Source organism: Terrapene carolina, unplaced genomic scaffold, assembly GCF_002925995.2.
Source record: "Terrapene carolina triunguis isolate 2854851 unplaced genomic scaffold, T_m_triunguis-2.0 Scaffold189, whole genome shotgun sequence".
Lineage (NCBI taxonomy): Eukaryota > Metazoa > Chordata > Testudines > Emydidae > Terrapene > Terrapene triunguis.
The window spans coordinates 6,172,256-6,190,990 of NW_020664540.1; the positions used below are offsets into that span (position 1 = coordinate 6,172,256).

The 18,735-nt window shown below is 41.8% G+C and overlaps 1 protein-coding gene across 1 annotated transcript in view; it reads left to right on the plus strand.

Annotated features, from left to right (window-relative positions):
* The first annotated feature begins 250 nt into the window (after positions 1-250).
* Positions 251-18,735, plus strand: part of ESR2 (estrogen receptor 2) — a 68,491-nt gene continuing 50,006 nt past the window's right edge. The window contains exons 1-3 of the mRNA XM_026654245.2: positions 251-693; positions 11,190-11,365; positions 17,362-17,478. Of these exons, the coding sequence (XP_026510030.1) occupies positions 263-693; positions 11,190-11,365; positions 17,362-17,478 (724 nt within the window). The 5' untranslated portion in view covers positions 251-262. The remainder of the gene's footprint in view (positions 694-11,189; positions 11,366-17,361; positions 17,479-18,735) is intronic.

The window sequence follows — 18,735 nt, forward strand, 5'->3', positions numbered from 1 at the left end:
TTTACACACAGAATTTAGACATTTTAGAAAGCAAATGTGAAGCTTAAATGCAATGTGTGAATTATTTTTCACTGTCATTTTAATTTTTAATTTTGACTGCATCTTTACCACTACATAAAAAGCTTCAAGACATGCATTTTTATTACCCGTATTCTCTTTAGTTTAGAAAATTAAGCAACTTTTAACATTTTTATTTTTCTAGCTTAAATATCTTCGGATGACTATTTGAACAACAGATACTCTGCTTCAGTCTTACTTCAGAATGTCTGTCTGTGCATCTTCTCACAAGGAGTTTTCTCAGTTACTGCCAATTCAGGATATTGGACATAGTAAAATAGAAATTAAAAGCTCACCTTCTGGCATCGGCTCTCCTGTTTATAGCTGCAGTCAGTCTCCTCTGACAATGCAACAGAGTCCAATTTATATTCCTTCATCATATGTGGAAAACAGACACGAATATTCTGCAATGGCTTTCTATAGTCCTGCCATGATGAATTACAACATTCCTAGCAATTTCAGCGATTCAGAAAGTGCATCTGTAAGGCAGACATCAAGCCCAAATGTTTTATGGTCTGCTCCTGGCCATATTTCACCTTTGACATTACATTGCCAGTCATCACTTTTATATGCAGAGCAACCAAAGAGCCCATGGTGTGACGCAAGACCAGTGGACCATGCACTGCCTATGAACAGGTAAATATTTTATTCTTTCGGCATTTTTGCAAGTTATTACTTGACATTTTATTCAATCATTTTAAGGTTGTATTTTTTTACATATGATTTTTACGCACTGGTCCATGAGAAAATGAACTCCATAAGCGCTATTGTGTTTATATCTAAATTTCAGAAGTTTATTACTTTTTAAGATGGCTCTGTCTGGAAATATTATCTACAGCTGCTGGGGTGGGTTACTCATTACTATACGCTTCATTAAGCCAGCACTGTGTAAAAACTTGGTATCTCCAAGGACTTCAATGTTGTGGTATACTTTAAAAATTCTCTTTGGGTTTAACATTGATGCAATAGGATAAACTGTGTCCAAGAGAACCATATTATTGTATGGCTCGCTAACAGCGTTTAGCAGTTGCTATTCATTAACAGGACTGTCTCACTCTACAAGATTGTGTTAAAAAGTTTCTTTGGAGGCTATAGCCAGTCAAAGATCAGTACAGACAGTTGAGATTTGCACAGCAGATTCTTTGGTCAAAATTTTCATCCGTGAGCAACTGGGTGTGTCTGTAAAAATACAGCCACACTTTTTCTACACATACTCCACACTTGAATACATAGGTGGGAGTCAACATAAGCATCAGTTAGAGGATGCAGTTACTCAGTTTGTGCATAAAATCTGTTTACAAATGTGGTCATTGCAAACACAGTTGTTCCTTCAGCAGCTAAATGTTCAGTCACAAGGTTCTTTACTTATTACAGGCATTACTGCTTGTATTCAGTATCGTGTAAAGAATCCAGATTTGAGCTATTAAATTTAAATTAAATTAAATAAAAATAAAAAATTTAAATTATAAATTAAATTAAAATTAAAAAAATAAAATAATGTTAAATATCAGAAAAGTTAGCCTATTTCTCCTATTACCTACATCAGCGGTTCTCAAACTGTGGGTTGGGACCCACTTTGGGGTCCTGACCCTGTTTTAATGGAGTCGCCAGGGCTGGCTTCAGCATTAGGCAGTGTGGCTCAGGTTACAAGCCCCCTGCCCTGGGGCTTCAGCTTTGAGCCCCCCACCCATGGTGGTGGGGGTCAAGCTTTGGCTTTGCCCCCCACACCTGGGGCAGCGGGACTCGGGCAGGCTCAGGCTTTGGTCTTCCCCCCCCCCCCCCCCCCCCCCCCCCGGGGTCATGTAGTAATTTTTGTGGTCAGAAGGAGGTCAAAGTGCAATGAAGTTTGAGAACCCTTGGGCCTTGACCTACATTATTCCCCTGGCCCCCATCTCAGGCGTTGTATTTGTGTAAGTGCCATACACAGCCTGCAGAGGGCCAAGAGAGAATTCTATCACAGCCCTGCATTGGGAAGTCAGAGCACGGCATGCTAAGAATAGGACTGCAGTGGATACCACCCACTATGGCCATGCTGGCTTATGCTGCAAGCCAGAGGCAGCTGTGTGGAGGCTGTTGTAACTTTGGGTATTAACAAAAAGAATAAGGAGTACTTGTGGCACCTTAGAGACTAACAAATTTATTTGAGCATAAGCTTTCGTGGGCTAAAGCCCACTTCATCGGACACAGGACACTGGCGCGTTCTCTGGGACAGCCCTGCTTCCTCTGGGCAGTGCCTTCTGCACTGTGCCTCTGGGAGGCACAGCATAGTATTTCAGCCTGTATTTTAGTTCCTTTTTGTATGAATGGTGGTATCTTATACTTGTTTGCTAAGCATAGCAGTTATAATAAAGTCCACACATACCCAATATTTCTTTTCTACTAGTTGGCTGATTATTTTTTCATACTAATGTGTCATAAATAGCTGAAATTTGAAGAAGTGGGTAACCATTGTTTTTCATCAGTAGATAGTTGCCATACTGCCTACTAGTGAGACAGTTGATTTTTTTTTTTTAACTGTTATGCTATAGCATATTTTGTTCCCATTCATGGGGGGAGCACAGTTCTAAGAATGGGGATTCATTATAAATGTAGACCACAAAGATAAAACAGAAGCAATTTTCCTTATTGTAGATATCTAGACTTGAATAAGAACATTTTTCTACACAGTCCTGCTTCTCCTTTTTGCTTCATCCTGTGGTGAAGTCTTAATACAGTGTTCATGATATTAATTTATTGCCATTTATTATGATGCTGAACACTTACGAATAATAACTGAAATGAAATATCAAATAGTGGAGAGTATGAACTCTGAGGAACCAGCCGCCTGTTCCATTGATCATAAGCAGAAGTTCCAAGTAATTTTTAAAACCCATAATGAAGTAAGGTATTTGTTTAAATATGAGATACAAAACTTTCCTTGAGTTGAAAATGCATAAAATCATAGAAATGTAGAGTTGAAAGGGACCTTGAGAAGTCATCAAATCCAGCCCTCTGTGCTATGGCACAACTAAGGGTACGTCTACACTACGCGATTAATCCGAATTTAGATAATTCGAATTTGGGAAACAGGTTGTATAAATTCGATTGTATGCGGCCACACTAAGCACATTAATTCGGTGGTGTGCGTCCATGTACCGGGGCTAGCGTCGATTTCTGGAGCGTTGCACTGTGGGTAGCTATCCCATAGCTATCCCATAGTTCCCGCAGTCTCCCCTGCCCATTGGAATTCTGGGTTGAGATCCCAGTGCCTGATGGGACCAAAACATTGTCGCAGGTGGTTCTGGGTACAGCCTCACCCCTCCCCCCCTCCCCCCCTCCCTGCATGAAAGCAACGGACGGCAGACAACCATTTCGCGCCTTTTTTCCTGGCTGAACGCAGCAGACTCCATACCACGGCAAGCATGGAGCCCGCTCAGCTCAAGACAGCAGTCATGAACATTGTAAATACCTCGCGCCTTATCGTACAGTTTATGCTGAACAAGAACCTGGAAAACCAGGCGGAGAGGAGCAGGCTACAGCAGCGCGGCGACGAGAGTGATGAGGATATAGACATGGAATTCTATCGAACCGCGGGACCCGGTGCTTTGGAGATCATGCTGTTAATGGGGCAGGTTATAGGCATGGAACGCCGATTCTGGGCCCGGGAAACAAGCACAGACTGGTGGGACCGCATAGTGTTGCAGGTGTGGGACGATTCCCAGTGGCTGCGGAACTTTCGCATGCGTAAGGGCACTTTCATGGAACTTTGTGACTTGCTTTCCCCTGCCCTGAAGCGCCAGAATACCAGGATGAGAGCAGCCCTCACAGTTGAGAAGCGAGTGGCAATAGCCCTGTGGAAGCTTGCAACGCCAGACAGCTACCGGTCAGTGGGGAATCAATTTGGAGTGGGCAAATCTACTGTGGGGGCTGCTGTGATACAAGTAGCCAAAGCAATCACTGAGGTGCTGCTACACAAGCTAGTGACTCTGGGGGATGTGCAGGTCATAGTGGATGGCTTTGCTGCAATGGGATTCCCTAACTGTGGTGGGGCGATAGATGGAACCCACATCCCTATCTTGGCACCGGAGCACCAGGGTACCCAGTACGTAAACCGCAAGGGGTACTTTTCAATGGTGCTGCAAGCACTGGTAGATCACAAGGGACGTTTCACCGACATCAACGTGGGGTGGCTGGGAAGGGTTCATGATGCACGCGTCTTCAGGAACACTAATCTGTTTAAACGGCTGCAGCAAGGGACTTACTTCCCGGACCAGAAAATAACCGTTGGGGATGTTGAAATGCCTATCATTATCCTTGGGGACCCAGCCTACCCCTTAATGCCATGGCTCATGAAGCCATACACAGGCAGCCTGGACAGGAGTCAGGAGCTGTTTAACTACAGGCTGAGCAAGTGCAGAATGGTGGTAGAATGTGCATTTGGCCGTTTAAAAGCGCGCTGGAGATCGCTACTAACTCGCTCTGACCTCAGCCAAAGAAATGTCCCCATTGTTATTTCTGCTTGCTGTGTGCTCCACAATCTCTGTGAAAGTAAGGGGGAGACCTTTATGGCCGGGTGGGAGGCTGAGGCAAATCGCCTGGCTGCTGATTACGCGCAGCCAGACACCAGGGCGATTAGAAGAACACACCAGGAAGCGCTGTGCATCAGAGAAGCTCTGAAAACCAGTTTCATGACTGGCCAGGCTACAGTGTGAAATTTCTGTTTGTTTCTCCCTTCATGAAAACCAGCCCCCTTCATTCTCATTCATTCTCTGTAAGCAACCCACCCTCCCCCCAGCTTTCTTTCAAAGGTAATAAAGTCACTATCGTTTAAAAATCATGTATTCTTTATTAAGTGATTATAAACATAGGGAGAGAACCAAGAAGGTAATCTGGGTGAGGTTTGGGAGGAGGATAAGAGGGAAGTCTAAGGCCACTGATCAAATTCAATATAATGACAGCCTTTTGGTTGGGCTCTCCCCTGGGGTGGAGTGAGAGGGTGCACGGAGCCTCCCCCCCCGCGTTCTTACACGTCTGGGTGAGGAGGATATGGAACATGGTGAGGGGGGAGGTAGGTTATACAGCGGCTGCAGCGGCAGTCTGTCATCCTGCTGCCGTTCCTGAAGCTCCACCAGACGCCGGAGCATGTCCGTTTGCTCACGCAGCAGCCCCAGCGTTGCAGCCTGCCACCTCTCATCTTGAGCATCCCTCAAGACCTCACGTTCACTGGCATCTTTCCTAAATTTAGATACAGTGTCCTTCCACTCATTCAAATGAGCTCTTTGATTGTGGGTGGATTTCATTATTTCTTTGAACATGTCGTCTCGCGTCATCTTTCTACGACGCCTTATCTGAGATAGCCTTCTGGACGCAGGAGGGAGGCTTGAAACATTTGCAGCTGCTAGAGGGAGGGTTGAAAAAAGTAGAGTTTTTAAAATGATACATTTTACAGAACAATGCTTGTACTCTTTCATGGTGAACACTATTCACATTACATAGCACATGTGATTTCAGTACAAGGTCGCATTTTCCATCTTAATATTGAGTGCCTGTGGCTTTGGTGTTAGAGATCACAGACGCAGGTCCGGGCAACAGAATTCAGCTTGCAGGCAGCCATGGTAAGCCATTGTCTTTCGGCTTCTGCGCCCTCCTTTCCAACATACCAATCAAAGCCTGTTGACTGCTGAGGTTTTCCTGTTAACCTTCAGCAGCAGAAAACAAACTAACCCCCCCGCCCCCCCCTCCCGCCATGAATTCCCTGGAATGATCGCTTTACCCTTCCCCCCACAGCTGGTATCAGGGAAGATCCCTGCTAGCCAAACACGAAAAGCTCTGGGCCAATTTCCCCCCCCTGCCCCTGCGCTTGGCTAACTGCAGGGAAGGATTTCTTATCAGCCACAGGCAAACAGCCCAGTAGGAACGGCCACCTCTGTCCCCTTAATTAAGTTCCCGTATTTCAAGCAGGTTACCATGAGCGATATCACTCTCCTGAGGATTACACAGCGAGATAAAGAACGGATGTTGCTTGAATGCCAGCAAACACCGGGACCATACGCTGCCAGGCTTTGTCAGGCAATGATACCAGATTACTTGCTGCAAGCATGGCGTGGACAAGTGTCCTACCATGGAGGACGGAATAAAGCGGCACTGCCCAGAAACCTTGTGGCAAGGCTTTTGGAGTACCTCCAGGAGAGCTTCATGGAGATGTCCCTGGAGGATTTCCGCTCCATCCCCAGACACGTTAACAGACTTTTCCAGTAGCTGTACTGGCTGCGAATGCATCCCAAGTCCTCAGGGCAAAATAATCATTAAAAAACCTTGCTTTTAAACCATGTTTTATATTTTAAAAGGTAAACTCACCTGAGGTCCCTTCCATGGGGTCATGGTCTTGGCTACTGGCTTGGGAGGGTACTTCAGTCAGGCTGAGAAAAAGCTCCTGCCCGTTGGGGAGAACGGAGTGCTGGGTGCTCTCTGCAAGATCCTCCTCCTCCTCCTCCTCCTCTTCCCCATCCGCAGAATCCTCAGGTGTAGAGACTATCCCAGACCCGGTTTGCACGATCACAGGTGGGGTAGTGGTGGCGGCCCCCCCTAGAATTGCATTCAGCTCTGCGTAGAAGCGGCATGTCCGCGGCTCTGACCTGGAGCGACCGTTTGCCTCCTTTGTTTTTTGATAGGCTTGTCTGAGCTCCTTCACTTTCACGCGGCACTGATCTGAGTCCCTATTGTGGCCTCTCTCCATCATGCCCTTGGAGATTTTTTCAAAAGTTTTGGCATTTCGTCTCTTTGAACGAAGTTCTGCTAGCACTGAATCCTCACCCCATACAGCGATCAGATCCAGTACCTCCCGTGTGGTCCATGCTGGTGCTCTTTTTCGATTATCAGCCTGCATGGTTACCTGTGCTGATGAGCTGAGGTATCTGTGGTCACCTGTGCTCTCCACGCTGAGCAAACAGGAAATGAAATTCAAATTTTCCTGGGTCTTTTCCTGTCTACCTGGCCAGTGCATGCGAGTTCAGATTGCTGTCCAGAGCGGTCAGTGGTGCACTGTGGGATAGCTCCCGGAGGCCAATACCATCGATTTGTGGCCACACTAACCCTAATTCGAATTAACAAAATCGATTTTGACGCTACTCCGTTCGTCGAGGTGGAGTACAGAAATCGATTTTAAGTGCCCTTTAATTCGAATTAACTGGCTCTGTAGTGTGGACGGGTGAAGGGTTAATTCGGATTAACGCAGCTAAATCCGAATTAAAGTCGTAGTGTAGACCAGGCCTAAGTAAACCTAGACCGCCCCTGACAGGTGTTTGTCCAACCTCACATGATGGGTATTCCGCAACCTCCTTTGGAAGCCTATTCCATAGCTGAACTAACCTCATAGTTAGAAAGTTTTTCCTAATATCTAACCTAAATCTCTCTTGCTGCAGATTAAGCCCATTACTTCTTGTTCTAACTTCATTGGACATGAAGAACAATTGATCACCACCCTCTTTATAATGGCCATTAACATATTTGAAGATTATCAGGTTTCTCCTCCCCGCCCCCAGTCTTCTTTTCCCAAGACTAAACATGCCTACTTTTTTAACCTTTCCTCATATGACAGGTTTTCTAAACCTTTTCTCATTTTTGTTGCTCTTCTCTGGATTCTTTCTCCAATTTGCCCACATCTTTCCTAAAGTGTGGCACTAGAACTGGACACAGTATTCCAGCTTGAGGTTGCATCAGTGCCAAGTAGAGTGGGACAATTACCTCCCATGTTTTACATATGACACACCTGTTAATGCATCCCAGAATGATATTGGTCTTTTTTTTTAAACTATATCACATTGTTGGCTCATATTCCATTTGTGATCCACTATACCCCAGATTCTTTTTAGCAGTCCTACTAACTAGCCAATTATTCCCCATTTTGTAGTTGTGCATTTGATTTTTCCTTCCTAAGTGAAATTCTTTGCACTTGTCTTTATTGAATTTCATCAGAATCAGATCCTATGTGATCAATAATAGTTCACACAGCCTTAGACACATGAACCTTATACAGAAAAAAATGAATTTAGCAACAGAAATCTAATATCTTTAGGTTCCTATTTTTGAATATCTTGGCCGGTACTCTTTTTTGAACTTTAAGTTGTTCCCTCCTTTCCTCCCTCTCCTTTCACTAAAAGTTATCTTTTAATTTAAAAAGTTACAGTACTGTGAACAGAGGAATTATGGCATAAAATGAGGATATTTTACACACGCACGCGCACACAAAAACTATGTTAAAAGAACATTATTAAGGTTGGAAAGTGAAAAATTAGAAAATGCCAAAATTAAGGTTGACTGTGTAACCTCAAATTGGCCCCCTAGTGTGCGTTATGATGATACAGTCTTTAATTACATGATCACATACTACTTTTTTCACAAGACCCCTGCTTCATTCATTGCACAATATGGAGGATACTCTTTTAATGAGCAGCCATTCAATATCTTGTTTTTTGCCTCATTGTTCAAGCATTGTTTGCCTCAGGCCTGCCTTACTGCACACTATTTATACCCTGTTACAAAGACAGAATTATTAATTCTCATGGGCATTTTTATGATGCCGTTTGAGAGGCCCAGGAGTTTCCTTTCACAACCAGTTCTAGTCTCTCCCCCTCCAATAGATTTTAACAATATATAGCGCTTGCTTTCTGCCTTGTAATATTTGTTAGTTATGCATTATAGTGTGTAATTTTCTTTTACTTCCAATTTTAACATTTCTAATGTTTAATAATAGAGATTTCAATATTCTGAAACATAACTTTTTATAGTATATCAATGAGTAGAATTAAGGTATTCTTAATTGATCTTAATTCTCATTGTAAATCTAAAATTAGGCTAATGAACGTTTGTTCTCATTTACAACATAAAAATACAGCTATGCTTCTAACGCTAAACCCCAAATGACTTGCTTTCCTACAGAAACAGTGAAATAGATGACAGGAAGGAATATGTCCACCAGTTTTCACTCCCTGAAATAGCAGGAAATTGATCATGTGGGATACACCAACTTGATTCTAATTATCTCCACTCAGTGCTTCCCCCCCCGATTGGCCCTTGCCAATTGCCTTGAGAGAGTATACATTTCCGACTCAGGATTGGCAATCGGTTAAACCATGTGTGAGCCAGAATCATGCTAGTTAATCATCTAATCTTATTTATACTCTGCAGTGTATTCGTACCCAGTAATTATTCATTTTTCTTAAATCCTAGTAAACTGAATTTAGCCAGTAAACATTTTCATATTTTTGTGTCAAAATCTATTCAGAATAATCTCCTATATGTGCTAGATAACCACTTCTTCCTCTCTCCAGCTTTTCCAGTTTTTGTAAGCTCCTTTTCTGCTGTAATACTTGCAATCTCTAATAAAACAGGCTAATTATTTTTGTCCCTTCATCCTTTCTTTAAAACTGGGATAAATCTGCTTTAGTGATAGTTAAAACTACATTGACTATGTTAAAGCATGCTTCTACATTTTCCTTTACAATCAGTGTTCTTATTCATCCTTTCAGTATGGCTGGAGTATATTTTTAAGTGCTTTTCTAAAGTTCCACGTAGAGTCTTTGGTGAATAGGTTTTTCCTGCCCCAGAAATATATGCTAGCTCCCTAAGAACTTAAAACCCTACTGCCTACACTGATTGATATACCTGATCTCCTCCTGTCTGTTCTTACTAGAATGTAGGAAGAGTAGAATCTGAGAGTAACTCTGAAGGCCCTGCTACTTTGCTTATATCTAGGCACATAAATGATTATGTAGCTTCTGGGTTTTTTTGCATACTGTTGTTGCCTACATGCACACAGAATACTATATTCTCTCCAGTTCTAGCTACAAATTCTATTTGCCAAGGACTTAAGATCTGCTACAGTCATCCAAAAGGCAAGATGCTGTGTTTTTTCTCAGTTTGCTTACAACACACTTTGTTCTCTGGGTATACATTATGAAATAATTCCCTAGCACCACTACCTCTTTCTAAATCCCTCTAATTTCTTATTGTTTCCTTATAGCATCCAGGGACACGAATCAACTGATTCCCTATTCTTATCACAATTCCCATTTACATTACTCCATCCTTCATCAGATCAATAAGTACTGTATTTGGAACTGGTTGTTATACCTCAGAAACAAGCAATGTTTTGCTCTTAGTGATCTTGCCCCTCTCTCTTTCCCCTTCCTACTTGTATCCAGGCATCCTTTTGTCCAAGAGCCTTGCCATTAGGACATTTCAACATGGTAACCTCAGTAAAGGACTTATTGATAAGTCTCACTGTCCCCAATCTACTGAGCTGGCCCTTGAGATTTCAAATTCAGTTCTATCAGTTATTTGAGATTCAGCCAGCTGGAATGAATGAATGAAGCTCCTCATTAGGGAATGAATACATCTGAAGCAAGGTGTGTAGCACAACCTGCATTCTGTTGTCACTAAAATGAAACCAAGACCACTTTCTCACCAGCAATTAAAACACTTGCCAACCCCCTCCCCAAATAACTCTGTGATCAAAACCCTGTCTCTTGATATTAGTACTCTCAGACAATTCAGAAATGGATTCTTTTGGTGAACCTCAGGACGCTCTTATGCTGCTTATGAGACTCCTTTTTGGAATAATGAAGGAGGAGAAGTTTCCTGACTTAAGATGGACTCAAAATAGAAATTTACCAGGAAATTGCTACAGTTAGAATTGTCCATTGCCAGTGACTACCAGTATGTAGCAGACTAAAGTCTATTTGCTATTCCATTTAGTTTTTATACTGCATCAGTCATAGTGGTATCTGAGAGCTCCAGTTCCCATGGCAAATTTCCTAAATACGGCATCCAATCATTTGCTGCTCACTTACCATTCACTAGGTCCTGTGTATTTAAATTTCTGTGAGTTTGTATAATTATCACCTCAACAGTACAATCTATTCGCCCGGGTGCTCCAAATCTTTCCAGACAATCTGTATCAACAACATTAGAGTTACAGTATTTGTTTTAATTACGTTGTGAGACAAACACTTAACACAGAGTGTTTCAGATTGCAACATGCTCAGTAATAATGAGCCTTTAAAAAGGCTAAAGTGAATACAATGAAAAATGAGAATTTGAAATATATCCTAATTTTTTACTCTTTTATAACTGATTGTTTACTTTTCCTTCAGAGAGACATTAAAAAGAAAATCTAATGGCAGTGATTGTACAAGTCCTGCTGTGAATAGTCCTGGTTCAAAAAGAGAGGCACACTTCTGTGCAGTCTGCAGTGATTATGCTTCAGGATATCACTATGGCGTTTGGTCTTGTGAAGGATGTAAAGCATTCTTTAAAAGAAGTATCCAAGGTAGGAAAAATAGTTTTGGAAGCCTTTGCTTCAAAAGGTGGTGTCTTTGATGATCATATACATAAGTTGCAATTAGTGTACAGTAGTATAACATGATTTGAATACTTCATCTTATGGTCGTTTGTTTGTTGGCGTTGGGAAGGGAATGGACACTTGATCTCTTTAGGGAAGGATACGAAATATGTTGCCATTTAAAACCCTGGAGCAGACATATCAGAGAAATGGCACCCCAGACTCTTACAGATTACTTTGCCTTCAGAAATGCAAAGTTGGTGTAATAATTGTGGCTGATAAAAGGTAGAGATAGTGGGGATAGGATGGAAGGATAAAAAATAACTAAAAGTTTCACTGATATAAATAATTTAACTCTGAAGAACCTCACTCATACTAGGTAAAATCTAAAAGTTATTTTCATGGAGTCACATTGCAGCTCTTCTTAACTAGGATCAAGATAAACCTCACCTTCTAATCTTTGAAAGCCTTACTGCAAAGTTTTAGTTCTCAAATACTGGAACTCAGTGCAAACCCACTGATGGCTATAGGTACATAATGTATTCTCTCCTTGCCTACTGTTACAATCTGTGGGGTGAAATAGTGGCTTCTGCATCCTTTGGTTGGGGCTTTGGCCCACTGGACACCAGTAAGCTTCAATAACCTCTCCCTTGGCCTGCTCCCAGTCTTCTCTGTGCTCTTTTAATTAGATCTAGGCCAGACCCTCACCCTGTAATATCTGAGGTATGAAAAGACAGGCCCCAGTAGTTTCTCTGCTCATACTTCTCTTCCCCTTTTGCAATGGTATTTAGTGATGTGGAAGTACTTGCATGAGTCCTGTGTAACAGGGTAAATTTCACCCACTGAATAGCAATTTGTACAAAAATGGTTTGCCTTTTCAAGATAGCATATGTACTGTGCATGCAACATAACAATGACTGTCAAATCTGCATGTAGTGTGAAATCAGTAAAATCAAACCTAAAATGATAAATGAGACTTTTGTGTACATATTCAGTAAATTGGTCTTGTAGTATTATGTCCAGGAAAAATGTTAACCTGATTATATGCTTTGCTCACCTACGCTTTAGCATTGAACAGTATACGTGTTTTAGTTCATTGAACATTTTAATTCACCTAGGCAGATAACATTTGGTCTTAATCCAGAGGTTCTATAAATAAAAAAAATGGCCTTCACTACACAAAACACATTTTACACTCTGCATCCAAGCTAGTTCAGGTTGTTGTTTAACTTCCCCACCCCAAAATCCTGAAGTTTCCTTTAGGCTACCTAGCTGGCTTTGTGGGAGCTGTATTAAATAAAGTTATCCCTTTTGACAATCACCATAATACTTTGCAATAGCCAATGTGAATTAAATTATCTGTAGTTCGTATTATTTTTTTTAGTATTTAAATGCCAGTACCTACTGCATAAAATACTGTGGGATTACAGTTATTTTCTGAAGTACAGTTACACACTGATTTATTGTAACTACAATCAAACTTGAAGTAAAAGCACTGTATTCAAAAATTAAAACTATGATTTCTTCATGAGAACCTTTATGATTTGAGTAATTGTCAAGTTTTTACAAAGCAAATATCGAAAACATAATTTTACTAGACACAGAGAAAGAAGACGGTTTTGTTACCTACCTGGATCCCAATGCTTACTCAAAGAAAAATTCTTATTGAGGTCAATGGGATCTGAACACAGCAAGTTCCTTACAGTTTAGTCAATCTGAGGATGGCTTAACATGCACTGTAGAACTTCCCCTTGAGGGGATTCTAGGGACATCAGCAGTTAGGTAGTCCCAGGCAACATGGATTGATTTGAACTCTGCTGCCAGTAAGCCAGAGATGGCAGGCAGAAGATGCCTGAGCAGGATGGATCCCCCAGTATTTAAAGGCTTTGGGGGCAAAATTTTAACTTGTTACCATGGCAGTTGGTACAAAGTATGAAACCCCTCTTACACGAGAGAAGAATCATGGGGAAAACCCTGATCACCACGCTAAGGGTATGTACATAGCTATGCTGGCATCGCCCTCTAGTGTAGACGCAGCCAACACCAACAGGAGTTCCTACCCTGTTGGTGTAGGAACACCATCTCCTCGAACAACATTAGCTTTGCCAACAGAAGCACTCTTTCATCAACATAGCTGCATCTACAGTGGGGGGTTTTGTAGGCATAACTATGACAGTCAGGGATGTGGTTTCTTCACACCCTGATTGATGCATATATGCTGTTCAGTGTAGACCAAGCCTGAGTTTTCCTTCACTCAGATCAGTGGAGGCTGATTTGGCCCTAAGCAATTTGAGAAATCCCTGAACTCTTTTGTTATCATGTTGTACTGCACAGAGGGAAATTAATATCTTTTGCTCTGAGCAACATTAATTTGCTTGCTATCTGATATTTGTAGTATCTTATGGTCCAGTTCTGCTTCCACTGAAGTCAGTGGGAGTTTTGCCACATAATTTTGTTTTTCTTTGGGAGCATATGTTAGTATTGTGGCTTTGGCTTGAGGCCTTTCACTTTTCTTCAAAATATACCTTCTGTTCTGGTGTTGACAGATCTTTACAATTGTACAGTTTTGTATTGTTAGTTGGCACAGCAGCATGCCAGATAGGAGAGTTATGTTCTTTATGGGCAAGTAAACAAAAACAAAACCCCTGGTACTTCCCTGTTGAACTCTGTCTATATGGAGTTTACAGTTGTAGTAGATTAGGGGCGGATGCCACAAAAGGCAAATCATTTTAAGGTTTTAGCTTGCACAGAAAATGTGGAGGAAGTTTTTTAAAGGTAAATTTCAACATTATTTGGCACCTATGACCCTTAATTAGAAAAGTGGTGCTCAGGAATATCTACAGTTCAGCTAAATGTCTCTTTAGCTGACCAGTTTCAGGGCTAAATTCTGTCTGCATAGGAGTCAATGGCAGTTATGTATGCATGCAACTGGGGGTCGAAGTTGTTCCATTAAAGAATATGGGGCCTATGTTCTCCTTCCTTACACAATACAAAGGGGAGAAAAGCAGTAGGAATTAAGGCAAAAAAAATGCCCTAAATCTGCAGAATGGATGGAGTGACTTTATTACAGTGTCAGTAGACTTGGCCCCCCTCCCCCCCCACTCCCAAGCCTGCAGATAGTCCTCCATACCTATTCAGTATGTGAATGATTCCTTAAAGATTTTTTTTTTTTTTTAGTGGAGCAGTGATAGATGAATGGTTAAAACCACAAACTAGTCACTCTTTGTGGCATGCTTTCTCCATCCTCATGCAAGTTTCTAAGTAGAAATCCGAGTGGGAATTAATGTTACTAAAAGAAGCCATAACCCCCTCTGAGTCCTCTATGTGACTCCTAACACACACTTGCTGTGTGAGCCTCCAATGGCAGCATGACTCCTGAAGGGGGGAGAGTTTTTTTTTTTCCTCTTTAATTTCAGATTGTTTATTTTGCATTTGAAAGGACTTGGTATGCAATCAATTTCACTGTTTCCTCCGTATAGTCAGATTCATAAAAACAACAGGGGAAGCTCTCTATCATATCTTAACAGGAAAAAGAAAAGAATTTAAAACAGAAAACGTGATTTGTAAAACCACAAAAATTGAACAGTATTGAAACTACTTTAAAATAATTTTTAAACAGACAATATTTCAGGTTGACTTTATCTCTTTAAATACTATTGGTGAGGTTTATGCCTCTGCTTCAGGCCCTTTGTGCCAGGTAAAGTGGTTCTAAAAGCTCTGATTCCGACCAAGAGAGAATTGTTCTGGTGCGGGCACTGCAGAAGACAGCCATATGCTGTCCACGTACCCCTTTTTCAAGACATTTAGCAAAGTAGGTATGAATAGCATGTTGGGGTAGAGATGGGGTGGAAGAGAAACGTTAGGAGCTGAAACTGCAGCATGTAGTGCAGAGGAGACTATGGGCAGCACAATTTCGGATATGCAGGCAGATACAGACTGCTGTAACTTAGACTGTCTCTCAGGATTGTCTAAATTCCAGGAGTTGCTCTGGACCTGTGTTCCCTCTAAGCTGTGCAGTTGGGCAGCCGCCAAAGAGTGATTCAAGTGCTTCGCACTTGATTAGCAGAGCCGTGCACATCTGGCAGTGTGTGTTCAGGTGCCACCCCTGCTTTGCAGCCATATTGCTCCTGGGATACTTCTGCTGGCTGTGCAGAGTGGGGAGGGAGGGAAGAAGGGAGGTGCTGATGTCAGGGTGTCCCCCTTCTCCTGCCCCCCACATCTCCACAGAGCAGGGGAGAGGGGACAGCCTGGCTCAGGACTCAGAGCAGGAGAGAGCTGCCTTCCAGGTGAATGAGTGAGTGCCTTAAAGAGATAGTGCACAGTCTCTGAGACTTCCCCAGCAGCCAGCTCTCTCTCTCCTCTCCCCTCCCCCCTACCCATGTACCCCATCTCTGTAGGGGGAGGAAGGAAGACAGGGTTCAGGACAGCAGAAGAGCTTTCAGTGAGTGCCTTAAAGACAGAGTGTGTGGCATCTCTCAGAAACTTCCCCAGCAGCCAGCACACATACTATTTCTGTGTCTCGCACACATGCTCTCTCACTCACTCACTCACTTTCACACTCACCTCCCAACACATACAAGTATTATTTTTGTTGTTACTTCTTGGTATTTCCTGCTGCAATGCACATATATTCGTTGTAATTTTATTCTTTCAAAGTGCTGTTATTTTAGTTTTTTGACTGGTCTATGCATTTCATCATTTTTATTTCTCTCGTACACTTACATTTAATTATTTGAGTAGTGAGTTCTAAAATGCCTAACCTGTCCTGGCTGGAGTATCCCTATGGTAACTTTTTAAAAATATACATTATATCTAGGTTTTTTGTTTCTACTGATGGTGCACATCTGCACATACCTCGGTGCACATAACAAAATTTATTCCACACATTGATTGGAAAAAATTAGAGGGAACATTGCTCTGGACCCTGGTGCAACCTAAAATCAGGAAGCAACAAAAGTGGCTTAAAGCCACCTTATAACCCTTTTGCCCAGGTTGAACTGCTTTTTTGTCAGTCACAAAACCTGCCAGTAAGACATTAGACAAACTGTAACCTGATGTTTTTTAAGCACTGTAGGTTGAAAAATTCAAGGTTGGAAAATATTTTAATTTTACAAGGAAATGTTCACAGTAGCTCAGTTAAAATAGTTACCCTTGGGAAAAGAACTCCTGAACTGCTTGTTCATGAACCAAGAACATAAAATCTTCTGTTATTTTTTGATAGATCTATTAGTTTTACAGCAATTAAAAATATAATCCCCCCCGCCCCAAATATATGAGAGAAGACTGATAAAAAACTGTAACTGATAGAGAATATTTTGCATCCATGGCTAATTTCTGCAAGGGAAATGTACAGTATTTTACGGGAAGTGTCTTGGTTGTATTTAATTAATAAAATAATAGTCTACTCCAGTACACTAGTGAAACCCCTTAGGCAAAATTCTCTGCTGCTGAAACGCCACTGAAACGCCACTGAAACAAGTGGCATTGTGCCAGCAAAACATGCACTGATAATGAAAATCTGCTTTATAGAATACCTAGAATCAGAATGCTTGAGGTTTCATACAGCATGGAAATTTAGGCACTTTGGGTAAAATTTCCAAAAGCATTTATGTCCAATTTTCAAAAGTGACTTAGACACGTAGGAGCCTACGTCCCATTGATATTTCTAAGACTTAAGAGCTGAAGTGACTTAGGCACTTTTGAAAAAATTACTCTTTGGTCCTGATTCAGGTAAGTACTTAACACATTAAGTAGAAACACATGCTTAATTTTCATTGATGTAAAAGCTTAAGTGCTTTCCAGAATCAGTGGCCATATTTATTGCATTCTGTAATGATGCTGAATACCTTTGCTTTGTATATCTTTTGCTCTAACAGTAGTATTCAGCATTATATCAGCTACAAAATGTTTTTCAAGTTACCTAACAGAAGAAATTTAACATATTGCTTGAGATTTAAATTTTTTTTCTTTATATCCTGTTGCAGGACACAATGATTACATCTGTCCAGCTACCAATCAATGCACAATAGATAAAAATAGGCGTAAAAGCTGTCAGGCATGTAGACTACGGAAATGCTGTGAAGTAGGAATGATGAAATGTGGTGAGTTTTTATCCCCTTGTCTTTTCTATACAACTTCTAAGTTATGCTTAGGTCTAAAAAAAGGCATGGCAGGTAACTAAAGTAAGACTTAAATTTACACGTAGGAGGGAAATCACTGATTTTTCAGGAGAAAAAGAGTCACTCCAGTTAGTATTCATTTTGAGAAGAAAAATAGTAGGAAGCATTAAGGCTCCAGTCCTGCAACGTGTAGCATGCAGGAAGACTACTTTACTTTTGCAGACGCAACCTGAAGGCAGTTCACCTGGATGTTACACCTTGCAGGATTCGGTCCTAAGGCAATGTCTATGTGACGGGTTGGATCACAGAACCCCCCTTGGGAGCTGCCACCTGATGTACCAAGACTACTTCTGCCCCTGCTTTCCTGCCCTGTCAGCTTAGGACTTCAGTGCCCTGCCTGGTTTGAGCCAGACTCGCTAGCCTGCTGCAAACCCAGACCCAGGTCTGGATCACGTCCCCTAACAGCTATAGGCTTACCTGAAAGCAGGTTACAGAAGTGTTCTTGTCTTTAACACTCAGATGCCCAACTCCCAATGGGGTCTAAACCCAAATAAATCCGTTGTACCCTGTATAAAGTTTATACAGGGTAAACTCATAAATTGTTCACCCTCTATAACACTGATAGAGAGAGATGCACAGCTGTTTTCCCACCCAGTTATTAACACATACACCTCTACCCCGATATAACGCTGTCCTCGGGAGCCAAAAAATCTTACTGCGTTATAGGTGAAACCTCGTTATATCGAACTTGCTTTGATCCACTGAAGTGCACAGCCCCGCCCCCCCAGAGCACTGCTTTACCGCGTTCTATCCGAATTCGTGTTACATCGGGGTAGAGGTATACTCTGAGTTAATTAATAAGTAAAAAGTGATTTTATTAAATACAGAAAGTAGGATTTAAGTGGTTCTAAGTAGTAACAGACAGAACAAAGTGAATTACCAAGTAAAATAAAATAAAACATGCAAATCTATGTCTAATCAACTGAATACAGATAATCTCACCCATAGAGATGCTTCAGTAAGTTTTTTCCTCAGACTGGACACCTTCCAGGCCTGGGCACAATTCTTTCCCCAGGTACAGCTCTTGTTCCAGCTCAGGTGGTAGCTAGGGGATTCTTCATGATGGCTCTCCCTCTTTGTTCCACCCCTTTATATATCTTTTGCATAAGGCGGGAATCCTTTGTCCCTCTGGGTTCCTACCCCCCTCACTGGAAAAGCACCAGGTTAAAGATGGATTCC